The sequence below is a fragment of the Amblyraja radiata genome, chromosome 27, assembly GCF_010909765.2.
Source record: "Amblyraja radiata isolate CabotCenter1 chromosome 27, sAmbRad1.1.pri, whole genome shotgun sequence".
Lineage (NCBI taxonomy): Eukaryota > Metazoa > Chordata > Chondrichthyes > Rajiformes > Rajidae > Amblyraja > Amblyraja radiata.
In genome coordinates, this window is record NC_045982.1 from 710,152 (window position 1) to 730,209 (window position 20,058).

The 20,058-nt window shown below is 49.0% G+C and overlaps 2 protein-coding genes across 2 annotated transcripts in view; both read left to right on the plus strand.

Moving 5' to 3' along the window:
* Nucleotides 1-2,187, plus strand: part of LOC116988202 — a 35,253-nt gene extending 33,066 nt beyond the window's left edge. Inside the window, exon 6 of the mRNA XM_033044753.1 lies at nucleotides 2,026-2,187. The gene's annotated coding sequence lies outside the window, so the exon portion shown is untranslated. The remainder of the gene's footprint in view (nucleotides 1-2,025) is intronic.
* Nucleotides 2,188-6,337: 4,150 nt separating this feature from the next.
* dcdc2b (doublecortin domain containing 2B) overlaps nucleotides 6,338-20,058 on the plus strand; it is a 20,492-nt gene continuing 6,771 nt past the window's right edge. The window contains exons 1-4 of the mRNA XM_033044755.1: nucleotides 6,338-6,647; nucleotides 15,011-15,068; nucleotides 16,855-16,931; nucleotides 18,287-18,418. Coding sequence (XP_032900646.1) covers nucleotides 6,370-6,647; nucleotides 15,011-15,068; nucleotides 16,855-16,931; nucleotides 18,287-18,418 — 545 coding nt within the window. The 5' untranslated portion in view covers nucleotides 6,338-6,369. The remainder of the gene's footprint in view (nucleotides 6,648-15,010; nucleotides 15,069-16,854; nucleotides 16,932-18,286; nucleotides 18,419-20,058) is intronic.

Genomic DNA, 20,058 nt, shown 5'->3' on the forward strand with positions numbered 1-20,058 from the left:
ATTCTTGATTAGTACGGGTGGCAGGGGTTATGGGGAGAAGGCAGGAGAATGGGGTTAGAAGGGAGAGATAGATCAGCCATGATTGAATGGCGGAGTAGACTTGATGGGCCGAATGGCCTAATTCTGTTCCTAGAACTTATGAACATAATGAGCCTTTAACACGGTTTTCAAACGTGCGGTTGGATTTGCTGCTGGTGTTTCTGGCCGGATGTGTGGGTATTTGGAGTGTCACCCTGACCCAGGGCAAGCACTAACCGCTGGACGGTGCTGATGCATGAGGTGGGCAAGTTGCCAGGCTGCCAGCGAGTATCTGGACCAATGTCTGCTGTGCAGAGTGGCAACGCCGGCTAGTCCAACCAAACGCTGCAAAAACCTGGTGCAAAATTTGCTCATAAAAAAGCTGATGAAAGTGAGTCCAATTTCCCAGCTATAACGTTTAATACGGGAACTGTGATTAACCTTGCCATTACTGCACAATCATCTCTGGTGAAAGTTGCTGTAAAATCCCAGCAATTTAATCTTTTTGAACAAAATTGCAATTTATTGCTGCAGTTTATTTGATAAATGTCATTTTCAAAGCAGAATATAATTCAGAGATCAATCTTTCTGATGCAATAAAACTGTCTTGAAGATGTCAGCAAATAAATGTATGTATATCAGGGTGCGCTAGTGTTCTGCTCTCATTATTGGTCTATTATCCAGAGACCTCGACTAATGATCCAGGGATGTACGTTCACATCCCACCTCAGCAGCGCGCGATTCAAATCCAGTCTATTCAATACATTCTGTTAAGTGAACAAATTAAATTAACCTGAATAAATCTGTTCTGAGCCGCGGAGCGGTGGAAAGTGTCAGCATTACTTGTAAAAATTATCTCCTTCTGCGCCACTCGTTAGAGATGACATGAACCAAGAGCCATGTGTCACGTCCATTGTCACACACCGACAACGGAACACACTGCAACTTAGCCGTTAATGCAGTAACTCAACAAATAATATACAATATCAAATATCAATAACAAAATACATTAATTATCAGTAATTATCAATGCAACCACAGTCCGTGTTAGATCACAGTTGCTGAGGTCAGTGTTGTGCAGTGTTCAAGAGCCTGATGGTTGTTGGGAAGAAGCTGTTCTTGAACCTGGAGGTCACGGTTTTCAGGCTCCTGTACCTTCTTCCCCATGGTAGCAGCGAGATGAGAGCGTGGCCAGGGTGGTGTGGGTCTCCGATGATGCTGGCTGCCTCCTGTAGACCCTTCGATGGTGGGGAGGTCAGTACCTGTGATGGACCTGGCAGTGTGTGGTGGGGGGGTGGGGTCAGTACCTGCGATGGACCGGGCAGTGTATGGTGGGGGGGGGTCAGTACCTGTGATGGACCGGGCAGTGTGTGGTGGGTGGGGGGGGGGGGGGGGGGGGGGGTCAGTACCTGTGATGGACCGGGCAGTGTCCACCACTCTCTGTAATCTCCTTTGTTCCTGGGCGTTGTGTTGCTGAACCAGGCTGTGATGCAACCGGTCAGTGTACTCTGCACTGTACACCTGCAGAATCTACTATTCATATCTAGTTTGGTCTCTACTTGACCCAACTTGTTGATCTGCAAATATCTGGCACAGTGCAGTGGTGCAGCGGTAGAGTTGCTGCCTCACAACCCCTAGAGACCCGGATTTGATCCTGACTACAGGTGCTGTCTGTACGGAGTTTGTACTTTCTCCCTGTGACCACGTGGGGTTTCTCCGGATGCCCAGGTTTCCTCCCACATTGCACAGTCATGCAGGTTTGTAGATTAATTGGCTTTGGTAAAAATTGTAAATTGTCCCTAGTGTGTAGGATGGTGCGAGTGTACTGGGTGACTGGTCGGCACGAAAACAAAAAAGAAAAAAAGTGGGGCATGAGGCAGTGGGCAGTGGGGTGGTGGGGCAGTGGGGCTGGGGCAGTGGCAGGAATGCCTGCCCTATCAGTGTGATGATGAGAATGAATGGAAGATTGTGTGTCTGATATGTGACACGTTTCTGTTCCTTTCACAGGGAGGAGGAGACGGAGAGACCCTTGAATCACCAAGATGGCAACTGGTAGCTTCAGAGACCAGGGACCCCCAGTAAACGTCTGGCTGCTTGCTGTTTGAGCTGTCGACCTGAAGTGTTATCTGAATGAGGAACTGATGGAAATTAAAATCCCTTCTCCACCTCCTGGTGTTATTGCCTGTGTGATGCCTCTCGCTCCGGGCTAATCCTTGCCGCTACTTCACTGCAGCTTTTTGTAACTCCCTGTCACTCACCGATTGTGACGAGATCTGATGCACGGGTCAGTCAGTCCCCACTGATGGGTCAGTGCAGCCAGGCAGGGGGTCAGGGCTTTACTCACCCAGGTCCTATGTCCGAGCAGCAAACATGCAGAGAGGTGAGTGAACGTTGGTGAAACCCGTAGAGTGCAGAGATGCACGCCCTTGTCTGTTTACCGGTGGGGGTCAGAGGTCGTGTCGGCAGGGTCAGTTTCCTCTGTGTCACTGTCAGCTGGCCGTGCATCACGTGGTCAACATGGCATCTGTTGGATGCTGTCTACACTTCCCAATCCGTCTAGGGTGGAATGGAGAAGCTTACACAAATGGACACAGAGTGCTGGAGTAACTCAGTGGGTCAGGCAGCATCTGTGGAGAACATGGATAGGTGACATTTCACAGAGTGCTGGAGTAACTCAGCGGGTCAGGCAGCATCTGTGAAGAACATGGATGAGGTGACGTTTCGGGTTGAGGCCCATCTGGAATGTAATTCGGAATGGGAATTATGAGTGAATGTCCCTTGACCTCTTGGCCCAATGGTGTGGACTGTGGTGCTGCAACCTCCCTCACCTCCATCATTAACATGGGGAGAGCATCACAAAGTGTGACTCTGCTCCAGGGTGAACATCCCTGTCCACATTTGTTTCCGGATGTGTTGGGACTGTAGGATTTATGTCCATCTCTGAGTTGAAACATTTCAGAGTTCACCAGGCACTGGATCTGTCTGGCATTTAGTGGTCCATGCATGGCATGAGGGTTGTCCTCCACCTCCAGCACGCTGAAGTGCATGGCTCCATTCCTCAAGACGTTGGTCACCCTCAGAGTCCACCTGAGATCACCAGACCCTCCACATATGTCGATAAGTGAAAGGAGCAGAATTAGCCATTCGGCCCATCAAGTCTACTCTCATTCAATCATGCTGATCTATCTCTCCCTCCTAACCCCATTCTCCTGCCTTCTCCCCACAACCCCTGACACCCGCACTAGTTAAGAATCTGTCAATCTCCGCGTTAAAAATATATCCACTGGCTTGGCCTCCACGCCTAAGGTAGATAATACAGATGGGATAGGCAATGTGAACACAAGGGGATTCCTCAGGCAATCTCCACACAATGTCACTAGGCCAGAAGGACAGTTTATAATATAGTTTAGCGATGCAGTGTGGAAACAGGCCCTTCGGCCCATCGAGTCTGCACCGACCCGTAGTTACCGTACCTTAACACTATCCTGCACACATTAGGGACAATTTACATTCATACCAAGACAATTTACCTACAAACCTGTGCATCTTTGGGGTGTGGGAGGAAACCGAAGATCTCAGAGAAAGCCCACGCGGTCACTGGGAGAACTTTGCACAGACAGCACCCGTAGTCAGGATCGAACCCGGTGTTCTGGTGCTGCAAATGCTGTAAGGCAGCAACTCTACCGCTGCACCACTGTGAGTATAGAGTCACAACTTACCGGGTCCATGCCAACCATCAAGTCCCTAACAGTGGGAAATTTGGGCATGGAAATGGCAGATGGAGTTTAATGTGGACAAGTGTGAGGTCAAATGCAAGAGGAAAGTGTAGAGTAAATGGCAGCATATCTGTAGCATTGATGTACGGAGGGATCTCAGGGTCCATGTCTCTCTGAGATGGATGTGGTGAAGAAGGCCTCATCAGTACGGGAATCCCTGCCTTATGAAGGCTTCTGTTCCTGACAATGGCTGGAAAGAAATCTCATCAACAGTCAGACATGCTTGTTTTTACAGTAACCCATATCATATCTCAACAAAACTTGCTAGAATTCTTTCATTTCTTTGAACATTCACCCTAACTGTCATTATTAAGCTACTGAAACATACACACACACAGCACAGAAACAGGCCCTTCATCCAATTAGCCCATGCTGACCAAGATGCTCCATCTGCACTAGTCCCACCTGCCTGCGTTTGGCCCACATCCTTCCAAACCTGTCCTATCTACGTACTGTTCAAATGTCTTTCAAAGGTTGTTATAAATGTTACATATATCGTATCTTGTCACTGATGAGCACCACAAAACATGTTATTATTATTATTATTATTATTAGCTTGGAAAATGGTTTAAAAATGGGAAAATTTAGGTAAAGTTGGATTTCTATAAGTCAGGTGATACATGTTGCACGAATCCTCTGTGTAAACTTTGGGAAGGCAGGTTTCTGTTGTATTAAACTTTGGACATGCTACTTGTGGAATAATGTAGGCACACAATGGATAGTCACTCTGTGGGAAGTGGAGGCTTTGAAGAGGGTACAGAAGAGGCAGCATCTGTGCAAGCAAATGTGATTGCAATGTTTGGACTGACAAATGTACAGGCAGGGAATTGAAGGATTGAGCCATGTGCAAACAGATGGGGTTAGTATAAATTGGCATCACATTGGGCTGAATGGCCTGTTGTGTTGTTCTGTGTTCCAAAGCTGTCTCAATTTCATCCTGTTACCTACGATTATGCGTCTCACTATCAGTAACTGAACCAATTGTGCCTTCTGTAAACCAGTGGTAAACCAGCGGGCTGGCTAAGCAACAGGGAATGCCCTCTCTGCCAGGGATGTACTGGGACTTACTGGAACTGTGCTATGTTTGTGCTGGTGTTGTACTGGGGTGAGTGTACTGGGAAGTACAATACATTTGTATAAATTCATGAGGGGAATAATCATAATCATATTTTATTAGCCAAGTATGTTTTGCAACATACAAGGAATTTGATTTACCATATAGTCATACCAATAAAAAGCAGCAGAACACAGAAAATACATTTTAACATAAACGTCCACCACAGTGACTCCTCCACATTCCTCACTGTGATGGAAGACGAAATAAAGTTCAATCTCTTCCCTTCTTTGTTCTCCAGCGGTCAGGGACCTCGAGCCTCCGTTGGCGGGACGCTCCTGGCTCCCATAGCTGGTGGCGTTCGGGCCCACTGCGTTGGGGCGATCAAGCTCCTGTATTGGGGAGGGGGGGGGGGGCTAGTCGAACGTCGTGCGGCTTTTGGAGCTTCCCGACATCGGTCTCTTACTCGAAACTGCGAGCTCCTCGATGGTGAAATCCGCAGGCCGTGGTTGGAGCGTCGATCCCAGGCAAAGGATCGGCTCCAATGGTAAGTCCACGTCCCCGCGGTGGGGCTCAAAGTCAGTCCCGAGCAAGGTCTCCAGCTCCACGATGTTAGGCCGCAGAGTGACCGGAGATACGATCCGGAAAACAATTGCATCTCCGGCAAGGTAGGAGATTGAAAAAAAAGTTTCCCCTCCCCCTCCCCCCTCCCCCACATAAAACAAACCAGAGAACATTAACACAAACTTTTTAAACACACTGAAAATAACAAAAAGAATAGATTGGGTAGATACACAGACTCTCCCAATAGGAATCCGAGCTGTAACTTTTCCACACGGTGGGTGTATGGAACAAGCTGCCAGAGGAGGTAGTTGAGGCTGGGACTATCCCAACATTTAAGAAACAGTTAGACAGGTACATGAATAGGACAGGTTTGGAGGGAAATGGACCAAACGCAGGCAGGTGGGACTAGTGTAGCTGGGACATGTTGGCCGGTGTAGGCAAGTTGGGCTGAGGGGCTAGTTTCCACACTGTGTCACTCGAATACTAAGTGTACAGGGATTGCCCAGGGATGGTACTGGAATTGTACTGCGTGTACTGTTTGTACTGGGACTGTACTGCGAGGGTACTGGACTATACTGGACTGTACTGGGACTGCACCATGATTGTACTGGGACTGCACTGGGACTGCACAGGAACTGTACTGGACTGTACTGGGACTGTACTGCGAGTGTACTGTTTGTACTGGGACTGCACCGTGATTGAACTAGACTGTACTGGGGTCTCTACCTCATGTAACGGGCTGTAAGTAAGTGGGTTCCAACCCAATGTGGCCACTCGGCCCCAGGGCAGGGTGCAGTATGCGGCCAGTGTGTGTGTGTATGTCGCTGGCAGCTCAACTATGTACACGACGCCAGCGTTGCTGAACAACGCCATGGTAACCGCGGCGCCACTCCGCCCCACAGCGCCCGGGCCGGGAACATTACTCCAGCGGGACAGGGGGCAAGCACCGTGACGGGAATGGCCTCCACCGTTGTCCCTGCCGTCCCTGCGGCCAAGAATGTGGTGGTCTTTAAGAATGGAGACCCGTTCTTCACCGGGAGGAAACTTGTGATCAACCAGAGACAGATTCTAACCTTTGAGACTTTCTTGAACGAAGTGACGAGTAACATCCAGGCGGCGGTGGCGGTGAGGAATATTTACACCCCGAGCGGTGGGCATCGAGTCCTTGACTTGCCCGAACTGCACAACGGCTCCCACTATGTGGCCGCGGGCTTCGAGAGGTTTAAAAAGATCGAGTAAGTGATTCCCTTTCAAGGTCGACGCGGTGTGCAGGCGAGTTTAGTGGAATGTGTGAGCGAGTGGCCATTCACCAGGGGGGCAGGTTCATTGAGAGAGATTCTTCCCGACCACGAAACCTGTCCCATGCAGTGAAAGCCACAAGCCAGCACCTGTAGTTCCTCACCTACACTGTACACCTGTACACATGCCGGACTTACTCCAGCTATGGGGGTCTATCTGCAGGGATTGCTAAGTCCTGGTTTGTTCAACAGTCTTTGATTCTCATAGTTGGCGGCAACTAAAGATGCCCTCACTTGCATTAACGCAAATACACACCAGTACAGTAATCAATAATGTTCCATCAGGTACAAGGTGCGCCAACAGTAGGGTCACAGTGGGGTCAGTACTTTAATCAGTGTAATCCATGGAGAGGTGATGGCCGTCTGGAATGACATGGTCACAATGTGGACAACTTGCCCACACCGGCCAACATGTCCCAGCTACACTGGTCCCACCTGCCTGCATTTGGCCCATATCCCTCTAAACCTCTCCGATCCATGTACTTGTCTAAATGTTTCTTTAACATTGCTATAGTCCCAGCCTCAACCATCTCTTCCGGCAGCTTGTTCCATACACCCACCACCATTTGTGTGAAAACTTCACCCCTCAGATTCCTGTTAAATATTTCTCCCCGTCACCTTGAACCTATGTCCTCTGGTTCTCGATTCCCCTACTCTGGGCAAGAGACTGTGCATCTACCCGATCTATTCCTCTCATGATTTTATACACCTCTATAAGATCACTCCTCATCATCCTCCTGCACTCCAAGGAATATAGTCCCAGCCTGCCCAACCTCTCCCTGTAGCTCAGGCCCTCGGATCCTGGCAACATCCTCGTAAATCTCCTCTGCACCCTTTCCAGCTTGACGACATCACTCTGACCAAAGAAGGGTCTCGACCTGATACGTCACCCATTCCTTCTCTCCAGAGATGCTGCCTGTCCCGCTGAGTTACTCCAGCATTTTGTGTCTATCTTTAGTGTTAACCAGCACCTGCAGTTCCTTCATGCACATCACTCCCAGCAAGAGTTGGGGAGACCCGGGAGAATAATTGAAAACTGGTCATTGGTCTCACATCAGGTGGAACTCAAGCCGATGGGATGAAGTGTGGACATCCCTGTTAGTGACCGAGGGGGGAGTCTGGGGGGGGGGGGGGGGCAATAGGGAGCAGTTTTCAAAGTCAGACTGGAAAAGGAAGGAGTAAGGAAGGACTCCTAAATGAGGAGAAGATGTAGGTGACAGCTCTGATGCTGAACGTTCCCCTGAGGCAGTCCATGAGAACAGTATGTGGTCACCTGCTTGTACCTCAATGGGACAGGTCGTTTAAACCTTCAAATTGACAAACAAGGAACTTGCGTTTCATCCAGAAAGTTGTGAATTTGTGGAATTCTCTGCCACAGAAGGCAGTGGAGGCCAATTCGCTGGATGCTTTCAAGAGAGATTTAGCTCTTGGGGCTAACAGAATCGAGGGATATGGGGAGAAAGCAGGAACGGGGTACTGATTTTGGATGTTCAGCCATGATCATATTGAATGGTGGTGTTGGCTCGAAGGGCCGAATGACCTACTCCTGCACCTATTTGCTGTGTTTCTATCCAACTGCAGGTGCTGGAGTAATCGGCGGGTCAGGCAGCATCTCTGGGGAACATGGATAGTGCAGTTTAGTTTATTGTCACATGTACCAAGGTACAGCGAAATGCCTTTTGTTGCGTGCTAACCAGTCAGCGGAAAGACAATACATGATTACAATCGATCAATTTGCAGTGTGCAGAGGAGGGGGAGGGAGGGAGGGAGGGAGGGAAGGAGAAAGGGGAGGGAGGGAGAAAGGGGAGGGGGGGATAGAAACGGGAGGGGGAGGGAGGGAGGGGGGGAAAAGGGGAGGGAGAGGGAGGGAGGGGCGAAAGGGGAAGGGAGTATTGTTAGAGGTCCCCTAACATTGGAGGAGAGTTGAGTGGCTGTGAGGCAGCATGGCAGAGATGGGCAGGCAGATGGCAAGTAGTAATCCATCTTCCTCCCATTAACAGCTCACCTCACGGGGCAGTGCCCACTGCCATAAATCATCATTAAAGGTTCCCTCCACCACATCATTTATGGAGAGTGCCAACAACATCGTGCCAAGGTTCACTCATTAACTCTCTCCCACGCATCTCCCTGTTATGTTATTCAACTCCATTTGGAACCACAGCCTTGGTTTGGAGTTTTGCTTCACCAGCCTCTCGTCTGCAAGCTCTCAGCTGGAATTGCTGCGAATATTCAAAACATCAGGCAGCATCTGCAGAGAGAGAGCGGGGGTGGGGTTACAAATCCTGTAAATATCACATGACATTTTAAATGTATTGTTAAAATGAACTAGAAGAGTTATGGACAGATATTTGTGAAATATAATTACAATGTGTAATATATCAATGAAAGTCAGAGCATCACAGAGTCGTAAGCAGGCCCTTCGGCCCATCTCAGCCCTGCCCGACAAGATGGCTACACTAGGCCCACCTGCCTGCTTTTGGCCCATATCCCTCCAAACCTGTCGTATCCATGTAACGGTCCAAATGCCTTTTAAATGTTGTTATAGTCTCAGCCTCAACTACCTCATCTGGCAGCTCGTTCTGTACACCCACCTGTGTGAGAAAAAGTACTTTGTATAAACCGTGCTTCCTAAACAAATCAGTTTTGTTTATAATAGTAAAACAAATCAATACTTAAAAGCAAATTTGTCACCGTGATTTTACTAGTGACCACTTTACATAAATTTGAATGTAAAGGAGTTTGTTAATGAACAGTTAAGTTTATGAGTGAGCTGGTGTAAGTATTAATCTAAGAGCTGGAGGATTAATAATAAATCATATTTACGCAGTGCATTTCAGTGACACCGTCTAGTAACAGAACTGTGATTAATTACAACAGTTTCTGGAGAAAGGAATTCAGAACATTCAATTTGTGTGAGAGACGATATGATGATGATGGGTTAGCTGAGGGTTGACCCAGTGAGGATCGACCACCTGCAGCGTGGCAGCGCAGGTATCAGTGGTAAAGCGAAGTTGGGATGGGAATATTTAAAACACATCAGCTACATCGAGTACAAATGCTACTTTTATGTTCAGCTTTAATTGCCCCAAGAGATCTTTGTTTGAAATGTTGCTCTTTTTTAATGGGATACTGGCACGGCTGCCAAGGTCAACATTCACTGCCCATCCCTGTGGCAGTGGGAACGTTTGACAACAAAAGCCAACATAACAAAAGGTTTGAGGGATGTTGCCCGACCCGTTGAGTTACTCCAGCACTTTGTACCTGTCCACATTCTCCAGAGATGCTGCCTGTCCTGCTGAGTTACTCCAGCATTTTGTGTCTATCTTCAGTTTAAACCAGCACCTGCAGTTCCTTCCTACACACTACAACATTGCATGCAATGGAGGGCAGTAGTTATAGGGAGAGAGTTGATGGACTGGCTTTATACTCACTAGGGTATAGGAGACTGAACGGAGATGAGTGGCAGAGTTAGGTTCTTTATCCCAGAGCTGGAGTGCAGTGGAGAGATAAGTTTTTTGCCTTCCATCACAGCGATGTGATGGATGTTTGTGTAAATTGTGTGTGTCTCGGGTCTTTTTGTTTTGTAATGTATGGCTGCAGAAACGTCATTTCGTTTGGACCTCAAGGGGTCCAAATGACAAATAAATTGTATTGTATTGTATTGTATTGAGAGTCTAGAACTAGAGAACACAGGTTTAAGGTGAAAGGGGAGAAATTAAAAGTTCGGAGGGGTAAGATGTAGTTCTGACCCAAAGCGTTACCTAGACACACAGTGCTGGAGTAACTCAGCGGGTCAGTCAGGCAGCATCTGTGGGGAACATGGAGAGATGCTGCCTGCCTGACCTGCTGAGTTACTGCTGCATTTTGTATTTGGGGTGTAGTTCTGCTCATTGTGTAAGCGTGCAGTTACAGCAGGTACAGCAGGTACAGTAGGTACAGCAGGTACAGCAGTTACAGCAGGTACAGCAGTTACAGCAGGTACAGCAGGTACAGCAGTTACAGCAGGTACAGCAGGTACAGCAGGTACAGCAGGTACAGCAGTTACAGCAGGTACAGCAGGTACAGCAGTTACAGCAGGTACAGCAGGTACAGCAGGTACAGCAGTTACAGCAGGTACAGCAGTTACAGCAGGTACAGCAGTTACAGCAGGTACAGCAGGTACAGCAGGTACAGCAGGTACAGCAGGTACAGAAGTTACAGCAGGTACAGCAGGTACAGCAGTTACAGCAGGTACAGCAGGTACAGAAGTTACAGCAGTTACAGCAGGTACAGCAGGTACAGCAGGTACAGAAGTTACAGCAGGTACAGCAGGTACAGAAGTTACAGCAGTTACAGCAGGTACAGCAGGTACAGCAGGTACAGCAGGTACAGCAGGTACAGAAGTTACAGCAGGTACAGAAGTTACAGCAGGTACAGCAGGTACAGCAGGTACAGCAGTTACAGCAGGTACAGCAGGTACAGCAGTTACAGCAGGTACAGCAGGTACAGCAGGTACAGCAGGTACAGCAGGTACAGAAGTTAGAAAACACTTTGGAATGTTCGAAGGTTATCACAAACCCGGCAGAAACACAACCCCCCTCGTGTGGCCACCGGCCCTGGATCTGATCATAAGTGTATCAGCGGTTTCTGGAGGTGGCTGATAGTTGTGGAATTCCCTGCCACAGAGGGCAGTGGAGGCCAAATCACTGGATGGATTTAAGAGAGAGTTAGATAGAGCTCTAGGGGCTAGTGGAATCAAGGGATATGGGGAGAAGGCAGGCACGGGTTATCGATTGGGGACGATCAGCCATGATCTCATTGAATGGCGGTGCAGGCTCGAAGGGCCGAATGGCCTCCTCCTGCACCTATTTTCTATGTTTCTATGTTGCTTCGACTCGCTGAGTTTGTGTCTACACTCCGGGGCAAACTTGACGTGTGGTCAAAGGAATTTACTTTGACGACCAAAGGAACTGACTTCAGCTTGGCTTCAGAGCCAAGTCCTGGCTTGGAGTCAGCGATACTGGGCAGGGCGGTGTGGCTGAACACTCACCCTGCGCTCACAAGGGGAACGGCGACAGTCTGACACTCGCCCAACCACACCTGTACACTCATGTCCATTAATGATAGGAGCAGAATCAGGCCATTCGGCCCATCACTTCGACCACTATCAAATCATGGCTGATCTATCTTTCCCTCTCAACCCCATTCTCCTGCCTTCTCCCCATAACCCCTGACACCCGTACTAATCAAGAATCTATCTATCTCTGCCTTAAAAATACCAAATGACGGCCTCTAAAGCCTTCTATGGGAAATAATTCCATAGATTCACCACCCACTGACTAAAGAAATTCCCCCTCATCCCCTTCCTAAAGGAACATCCTTTAATTCTGAGGCTGTGCCCTCTGGTCCTAGACTCTCCCACTAGTGGAAACATCCTCTCCACATCCACTCTATCCAGGCCTTTCACCATTCGGTAAGTTTCAATGAGGTCCCCCCTCATTCCTCTAAACTCCAGCGAGTATAGGCCCAGTGCCGACACACGCTCATCATAGGTTAACCCACTCATTCCTGGGATCATTCTCGTGAACCTTCTCTGGACCCTCTCCAGAGCCAGCACATCCTTCCTCAGATATGGGGCAACAAATTGCTCACAATATTCCAGACGTACATTTCTGCCGTGGAATCTAGGTGTCATTCACAATGCCAGCCTTTGCTGGTTGTCCATAATGGGCTAGGAGGAGGTGGTGGGGCTGAATGGTCTATTTGGTGAAAGGAAGCTGAGTGCTGGAGTAACTCAGCGGGTCAGGCAGCATCTGTGGAGAACATGGTTCGGTGACATTTTGGGTCGTGACCCTTCATCAGTGAAGCTGTTCCTGGAGGGTCATAGAGTGTCAAGGTATCCAACATGGAGACAGGCCCTTCTGCCCAACGCATCCATGCTGACCAAGCTACTCCCCTATCTGTGTCTATCCTACACCCCTCAAAAACTTCCCTATCTGTGACCCCGTCCAAGTACCTTTTAAATGTTGTCTTATTCTATCCGCGTACCACCTCCTGTGTGACAACGTTATTCCACAGAAAGCATCAACACCGGGCGCTACCTCAAGGCGGCATCGACTATCAAGGATGCTCACCATCCGGGCTGTGCCCTGGTCTCACAGCTGCCGGCCGGCAGGAGCTACAGAAACCTCAAGTCCCTCACCACCAGGTTCAGGAACAGATACTTTCCTGCAACCATCAGGTTCTTGAACCGACCCTCACGACCCTGATCCCACCTCAGCAACGGAACACCACGCACCACCACTTGTACTAACGTGGACTTGTTCACTAACTGTGTTTTACACCAATGTCTTGTTTAATCTTTTCAACGTCTTGCAGAATTTATAGATTATTTTCACTTGTGTGTGTGTCGTCTATTTGCCTGTGATGCTGTGAGCACGATTGTCATCATACCAGTACCTCACCGCACCTGTACCCCACCTGTACCCCACCTGTACCCCACCCCACCTGTACCCCACCTGCACCCCACCTGTACATCACCTGTACCCCACCTGTATCCCACCCCACCTGTACCCCACCCCACCTGTACATCACCTGTACCCCACCTGTACCCCACCCCACCTGTACTCCACCACACCTGTACCCCACCTGTACCCCCACCCCACCTGTACCCCACCACACCTGTACCCCATCTGTACCCCACCCCACCTGTACCCCACCCCACCTGTACCCCACTACACCTGTACCCCACCTGTACCCCACCACACCTGTATCCCACCACACCTGTACCCCACCCCACCTGTACCCCACCTGTACCCCACCTGTACCCCACCACACCTGTACCCCACCTGTACCCCACCACACCTGTACCCCACCACACCTGTACCCCACCCCACCTGTACCCCACGTGTACCCCACCCCACCTGTACCCCACCGCACCTGTACCCCACCACACCTGTACCCCACCACACCTGTACCCCACCACACCTGTACCCCACCCCACCTGTACCCCACCACACCTGTAGCCCACCACACCTGTAGCCCACCTGCACCCCACCTGTACCCCACCCCACCTGTACCCCACCACACCTGTAGCCCACCTGCACCCCACCTGTACATCACCTGTACATCACCTGTAGCCCACCTGTACGCCACCTGTACCCCACCTGTACCTCACCGCACCAGTACATCCGACAGTAAATTCGACCCGACTTGCCCCTCTCACCCAGAACTCTTTCCCCTCCCATGTGGCACGGTGGCGCAGCTGTAGAGTTGCTGCCTTACATCGCTCACAGCGCCAGAGACCCGGATTGGATCCTGACTACAGGTGCTGTCTGTACGGAGTTTGTACGTTCTCTTCGTGACCCGCGTGGGTTTTCTCCGAAATCTTCGGTTTCCTCCCACACTCCAAAGATGTACAGGTTTGTAGATTAATTGGCTTGGTATAAATGTAAAAATTGTCCCTAGTGTGTGTAGGATAGTGTTAGTGTGCAGGGATCGCTGGTCAATGCGGACTCAGTGGGTCGAAGGGTCTGTTTCTGCGCTGTATCTCTAAACTAAACAAACTCCCACACTCAGAGTGATTTGACACAAGGAGCATCAGGATGTAACAAACAGCAGCGTTGCCTCAGGTGGATTCACTTCACTGAAGGACAGCAGTGAACCAGATGGTCGCCTTCTCCTTTAGATACAGCGAGGAAGCGAGACCTCGCTGACCACTGATCACCCCGTGCACTAACACTATCCTACACACTAGGGACAATCTTACGGAAGCCAAATTAACCTACAAACCTATATGGCTTTGGAATGTGGGAGGAAACCTGAGCATCCGGAGAAAACCCACACAGTCACGTGGAGAAGGTACAAACTCCGTAGAGACAGCACCTGTAGTCAGGATGGAAGCCAGGTCTCTGGAGCTGTGAGGCAGCAGCACTACCTGCTGCACCACTGTGCCACCCCCATAATGCCCACTTAATGAACTGAATTGTAATTCCACAGTGGGGATGGTTGTAAGGTACAAACACACAAACTGCAAAGACCCAGAGTCTCTCAATAACTGGCAGCTGATGGCACATTGCCTCCGTTACTGGTGTATAAAATGAAGCAATTGCTGTATAATTTTGATATCCAATCTAATTTCGCGCCCCCTGTGTGTAAAGACAGTGATGTTGGAGACATTCAATTTCCTTTTGAGAACAGATGTGGAGACAGAGATTGTTGGCGCTTTGTTTTTTCCCCAGTCACGGTTCTTTCATCAAACCAGCTTCACCATCTGCCTTCCGAACCATTGCCTAATTAATATCATTTCTTTCTTTCATTAGTTATTTGCAAAAAAGGAATCAAAAACCAAATGGAAACAGAAGAAAGAATGGGGCGATGGTGAGTCTGTCGAGATGCTGCAGCAAGAGATAATGTTCTTGTGGTTACAGTGTTTGGGTTTAGTACAGGGTGACACTGTTTGCAATCCAGTTACTACCAATAATGGAAACTCAGCTTGCATTTACACTGCACTTGCTGCTCTTGTGCTTCACGTTAATTAAAGTGGTGGACAGCACAAGGTGTGAGACTCGAGGTGTGAATACGCTACTTACACTGTCAGTCACACAGCATGGAAACAGGCCCTTCGGCCCAACTCATTCATACCAACCAACATGCCCCATCTACACTAGTCCCACCTGCCCTGCGTTTAGCCCATGTCCCTCCAAACCTGTCCTATCCATGTATCTCTCCAAATGTCTATGAAACATCACCTATCCATATTCTCCAGAGATGCTGCCTGACCCGCTGAGTTACTCCAGCACTCTGTGAAACATCACCTATCCATGTTCTCCACAGATGCTGCCTGACCCGCTGAGTTACTCCAGCACTCTGTGAAATGTCACCTATCCATGTTCTCCACAGATGCTGCCTGACCCGCTGAGTTACTCCAGCACTCTGTGAAACGTCACCTATCCATGTTCTCCACAGACGCTGCCTGACCCGCTGAGTTACTCCAGCACTCTGTGAAACATCACCTATCCATGTTCTCCACAGATGCTGCCTGACCCGCTGAGTTACTTCAGCACTCTGTGAAATGTCACCTATCCATGTTCTCCACGGATGCTGCCTGACCCACTGAGTTATTCCAGCACATTGCGTCCATCCCTGGTATAAACCAGCATCTGCAGTTCCTCTTGATTACTCTGGCGTTGGGCTTGAGTGGCTGGGACGGGTGCAGTCCAGGATTTACTGCTGAGATCCTCTGGTCCAGCCAACACCTCAAGGACAATGGGGATGTAATGGTCAGAGTGGAAGAGGTACACATGCAGTGTAACTGTGGGCCAGTGGCAGTAGAACGTCACGGTGGTGCAGCAGGTAGAGCTGCTACCTCACAGCGCCACAGACCCAGGTTTGATCCTGACCTGCGGAGCTGTCTGTACAGAGTTTGTACATTCTCCCCGTGACTGTGTGGGTTTTCTCTGGGTGCTTTGGTTTCCCTTCCACACTCTTAAGATGTTCAGGTTTGTAGGTTAATTGGCTTTAGTAAAAATTGTAAATTGCCCCTAGTATGTGTAGATAGTGTTAGTGTTTGGGGTTTCCACGCTGTATCTCTAAACTAAAGCAGTACAGCACAGAAACAAGCCCTTCGGCCCATCTTGTCTGTGTTCATTACGTTGCCACATTGGGCAAGTCTGGCCTGCATTTGTCCAGCACCCTCTGGACTCTTCCTGACCATATATCTGTACAATTGTCCTCCCTTTGTACGTTCAGTGACATGATCTCCGTCCCACCTCACCCTCCCTCTCTCTGGAGCTTTGCACCTGCACAGGTATGTTCCCCGCACCTGTTTCACTAGACTGAGGAACAGCTTCTTCCCCTCTGTTATCAGGCTTCTGAACGGCCCTTCCATAAGCTAGGCTACTGTCCGATTCACCTCTACCCCATTGCGGACATTGGACTTTGTCTGTGGAACTGATGCTGATGCTACAATGCTGAGAACTATATTCTGCACTCTGTATCTTCCCCTTTGCTCCACCTATTGTACTGGAGTTTGAACGGATTGTATCTATGTATGGTATATCTGCTTTGGTTTGATAGCCTGCAAAACAAGGCCATCAATTCATTGTCTAAAACTCTGCACCGGCACAAAGTGAGTAAACAGCATCTCTGTTATGTTTGCTTTCAGACGCGGGTCGATTACTCCTGCAGGAGGAATGTGTCTGGCCATTGGAAGAAGTGTATACACATGCCGTGCATCGTGAAGTGAGTACTGCAACCCTCACTCACCGCCTCTAATAGCTACCGGCCTGGAGTTAGCCAGTGTCCCCTCTCACTGCATAACTATACGCAAATAACTCAGCATGTCCCAACCTGAAACGTCACCTATCCATGTTCTCCACAGATGCTGCCTGACCCGCTGAGTTACTCCAGCACTGTGTGAAACGTCATCTATCCATGTTCTCCACAGATGCTGCCTGACCCACTGAGTTACTCCAGCACTGTGTGAAACGTCATCTATCCATGTTCTCCACAGATGCTGCCTGACCCGCTGAGTTACTCCAGCACTGTGTGAAACGTCATCTATCCATTTTCTCCACAGATGCTGCCTGACCCACTGAGTTACTCCAGCACTGTGACTTTTTTTGTAAACCAGCATCTGCAGTTCCTTGTTTCTAGTTGTCTGATTTAAGAAAACAGTCGTTTCTCAGTTCAGTTGAGTTTAATGTCACGTGTACCGAGGTACAGTGAAAAGCATTTGTTGCGTGCTAACCAGTCAGCAGAAAGACAATACATGATTACAATTGAGCCGTTTACAGTGTACAGATACATGATAAGGGGATGAACATTGGACATTGTGTTGTCTCCCCAGGTTCAGTGATGAAGTACCGAGTTGATGCAGGGCACAGGAGGCAATGCTCAGCTTGGTGCTGCCATCTGGTGACCGGCTCGAGTTTAAATTAGTGCGGGTGTCAGGGGTTATGTGGAGAAGGCAGGAGAATGGGATTGGGAGGGAGGGAGAGATAGATCAGTCGTGATTGAATGGCGGAGCAGACTTGATGGGCCGAATGGCCTTCTACTGCTCCTATGACATGAACTTATGAACATACAAGATGTTTCTCTCGGTTCACAGCCTTGAGGTTCGCAAGACCTCCCAATCACTCCCCCTCCCCCCCCACCTTCCCAAACGCCCCCTCTCCACTTTAGCAACCGTGGTCCACGCATTCCCTCATTGACATCTCATCCACAGTGGACAATCCTCACGCTCCCCACAGCCCCACCTCCCAGCACCAATGTCTGCCTTATGCTGAAGATGCACACAGAGTGCTGGAGTAACTCAGCGGGTCAGGCAGCATCTGTGGAGAACATGAATAGGTGACGTTTCACAGAGTGCTGGAGTAACTCAGCGGGTCAGGCAGCATCTGTGGAGAACATGGATAGGTGACGTTTCACAGAGTGCTGGAGTAACTCAGCGGGTCAGGCAGCATCTGTGGAGAACATGGATAGGTGACGTTTCACAGAATGCTGGAGTAACTCAGCGGGTCAGGCAGCATCTGTGGAGAAAAATAATGGGTGATGTTTCGGGTCGAGACCCTGTCTCATGTTGAGTGTCTCTCCAGTATCTTCAGGAACGGTGACCTGCTGAGCCCACCTTTCCGGCTGATTATTCCCAAGCACGTGATGTCAGACTGGGAACAGATCCTTGCTCTGGTGACAGAGAAGGCAAATATCCGGACTGGAGCCGTTCGTCGGTGAGTGTTACAGGTCTGTGACGATCGCCCGCTCTCCCATCACCGTCCACATACGGGCAAGCATGCCACGCGTTACACCAACCAGCACCTACCCTGGGCTCACGGGCTCAGTCACAGGGACATGTTGGCAAGGCTGGGACCTCCTTTTCTTTGAGTTGAATTCAGTTTATTGTCACGTGTACCGAGGTTGCGTGCTAACCAGTCATTGGAAAAATAGTATGTGATTACAATCGAGCCATTTACAGTGTACAGATACATGATAAGGGAATAATGGTTAGTGCAAGGTAAAGCCCAGTAAAGTTCTATTGAACATGGTCTGAGGATCTCCAATGAGGTAGATAGTAGCTCAGGACCGCGCTATAGTTGGTGATAGGTAGTTCAGTTGCTTGCTAACTGCTGGGAAAACTGTCCCTGAATCTGGAGGTGAGCGTTTTCACACTTCTGTACCTTTTGAGGTGTACAAGATGATGAAGGATAAAGTGAACGCTCAGTCTTTTCCCCGAGGGTAGAGGATTCTAAAACTAGAGGGTGTATGTTTAAGATTAGAGGGCGGAGAGATTTAAGAGGGACCTCAGGGGCAACTTTTTTCACTCAGAGGGTAGTCTGAATCTATAATGAGCTGCCAGAGGGTTTAGAGGGCTATGGGCCAAATGCAGGCAATGGGACTAGCCCAGTATTGGACAAGGTGGGCCGAAGGGCCTGTTTCTGTGAGTAAGGTCTGTGACTCTACGACTATGACAACACATGTATTCATATTTATTTTGGTGTGAACGTGAGGATCTTGACACAACACAATTGTCTAAGAAGACCGACCGTTCCCTCTCACACTGGGCCAGTTTCCGCGCTGTATCATGCTGACTCTAAACGGAACACAATGTTACTTTGACCGTTACATGGTGACTCTTTGCATACCGTGCGCACACAAAACAAAGAACCTCACTGTGACTGGTCACATGTGATAATAAAGCATTAATCATTCATTCATTAAAGAGCAGTTTTATCTCCACAGAGGCTGGCTGACATAACCATATAACCATATAACAATTACAGCACGGAAACAGGCCATCTCGACCCTTCTAGTCCGTGCCGAACACGTATTCTCCCCTAGTCCCATATACCTGCGCTCAGACCATAACCCTCCATTCCTTTCCCGTCCATATAACTATCCAATTTATTTTTAAATGATAAAAACGAACCTGCCTCTACCACCTTTTCTGGAAGCTCATTCCACACAGCCACCACTCTCTGAGTAAAGAAGTTCCCCCTCATGTTACCCCTAAACTTCTGTCCCTTAATTCTCAAGTCATGTCCCCTTGTTTGAATCTTCCCTACTCTCAGTGGGAAAAGCTTATCCACGTCAACTCTGTCTATCCCTCTCATCATTTTAAAGACCTCTATCAAGTCCCCCCTTAACCTTCTGCGCTCCAAAGAATAAATCCCTAACTTGTTCAACCTTTCTCTGTAACTTAGTTGCTGAAGCCCAGGCAACATTCTAGTAAATCTCCTCTGTACTCTCTCTATTTTGTTGACATCCTTCCTATAATTAGGCGACCAAAATTGTACCCCATACTCCAGAATTGGCCTCATGATGAGTATTTCCATTTAATTTAATTTGCAGCATGACTCGCTAATAAAAGATG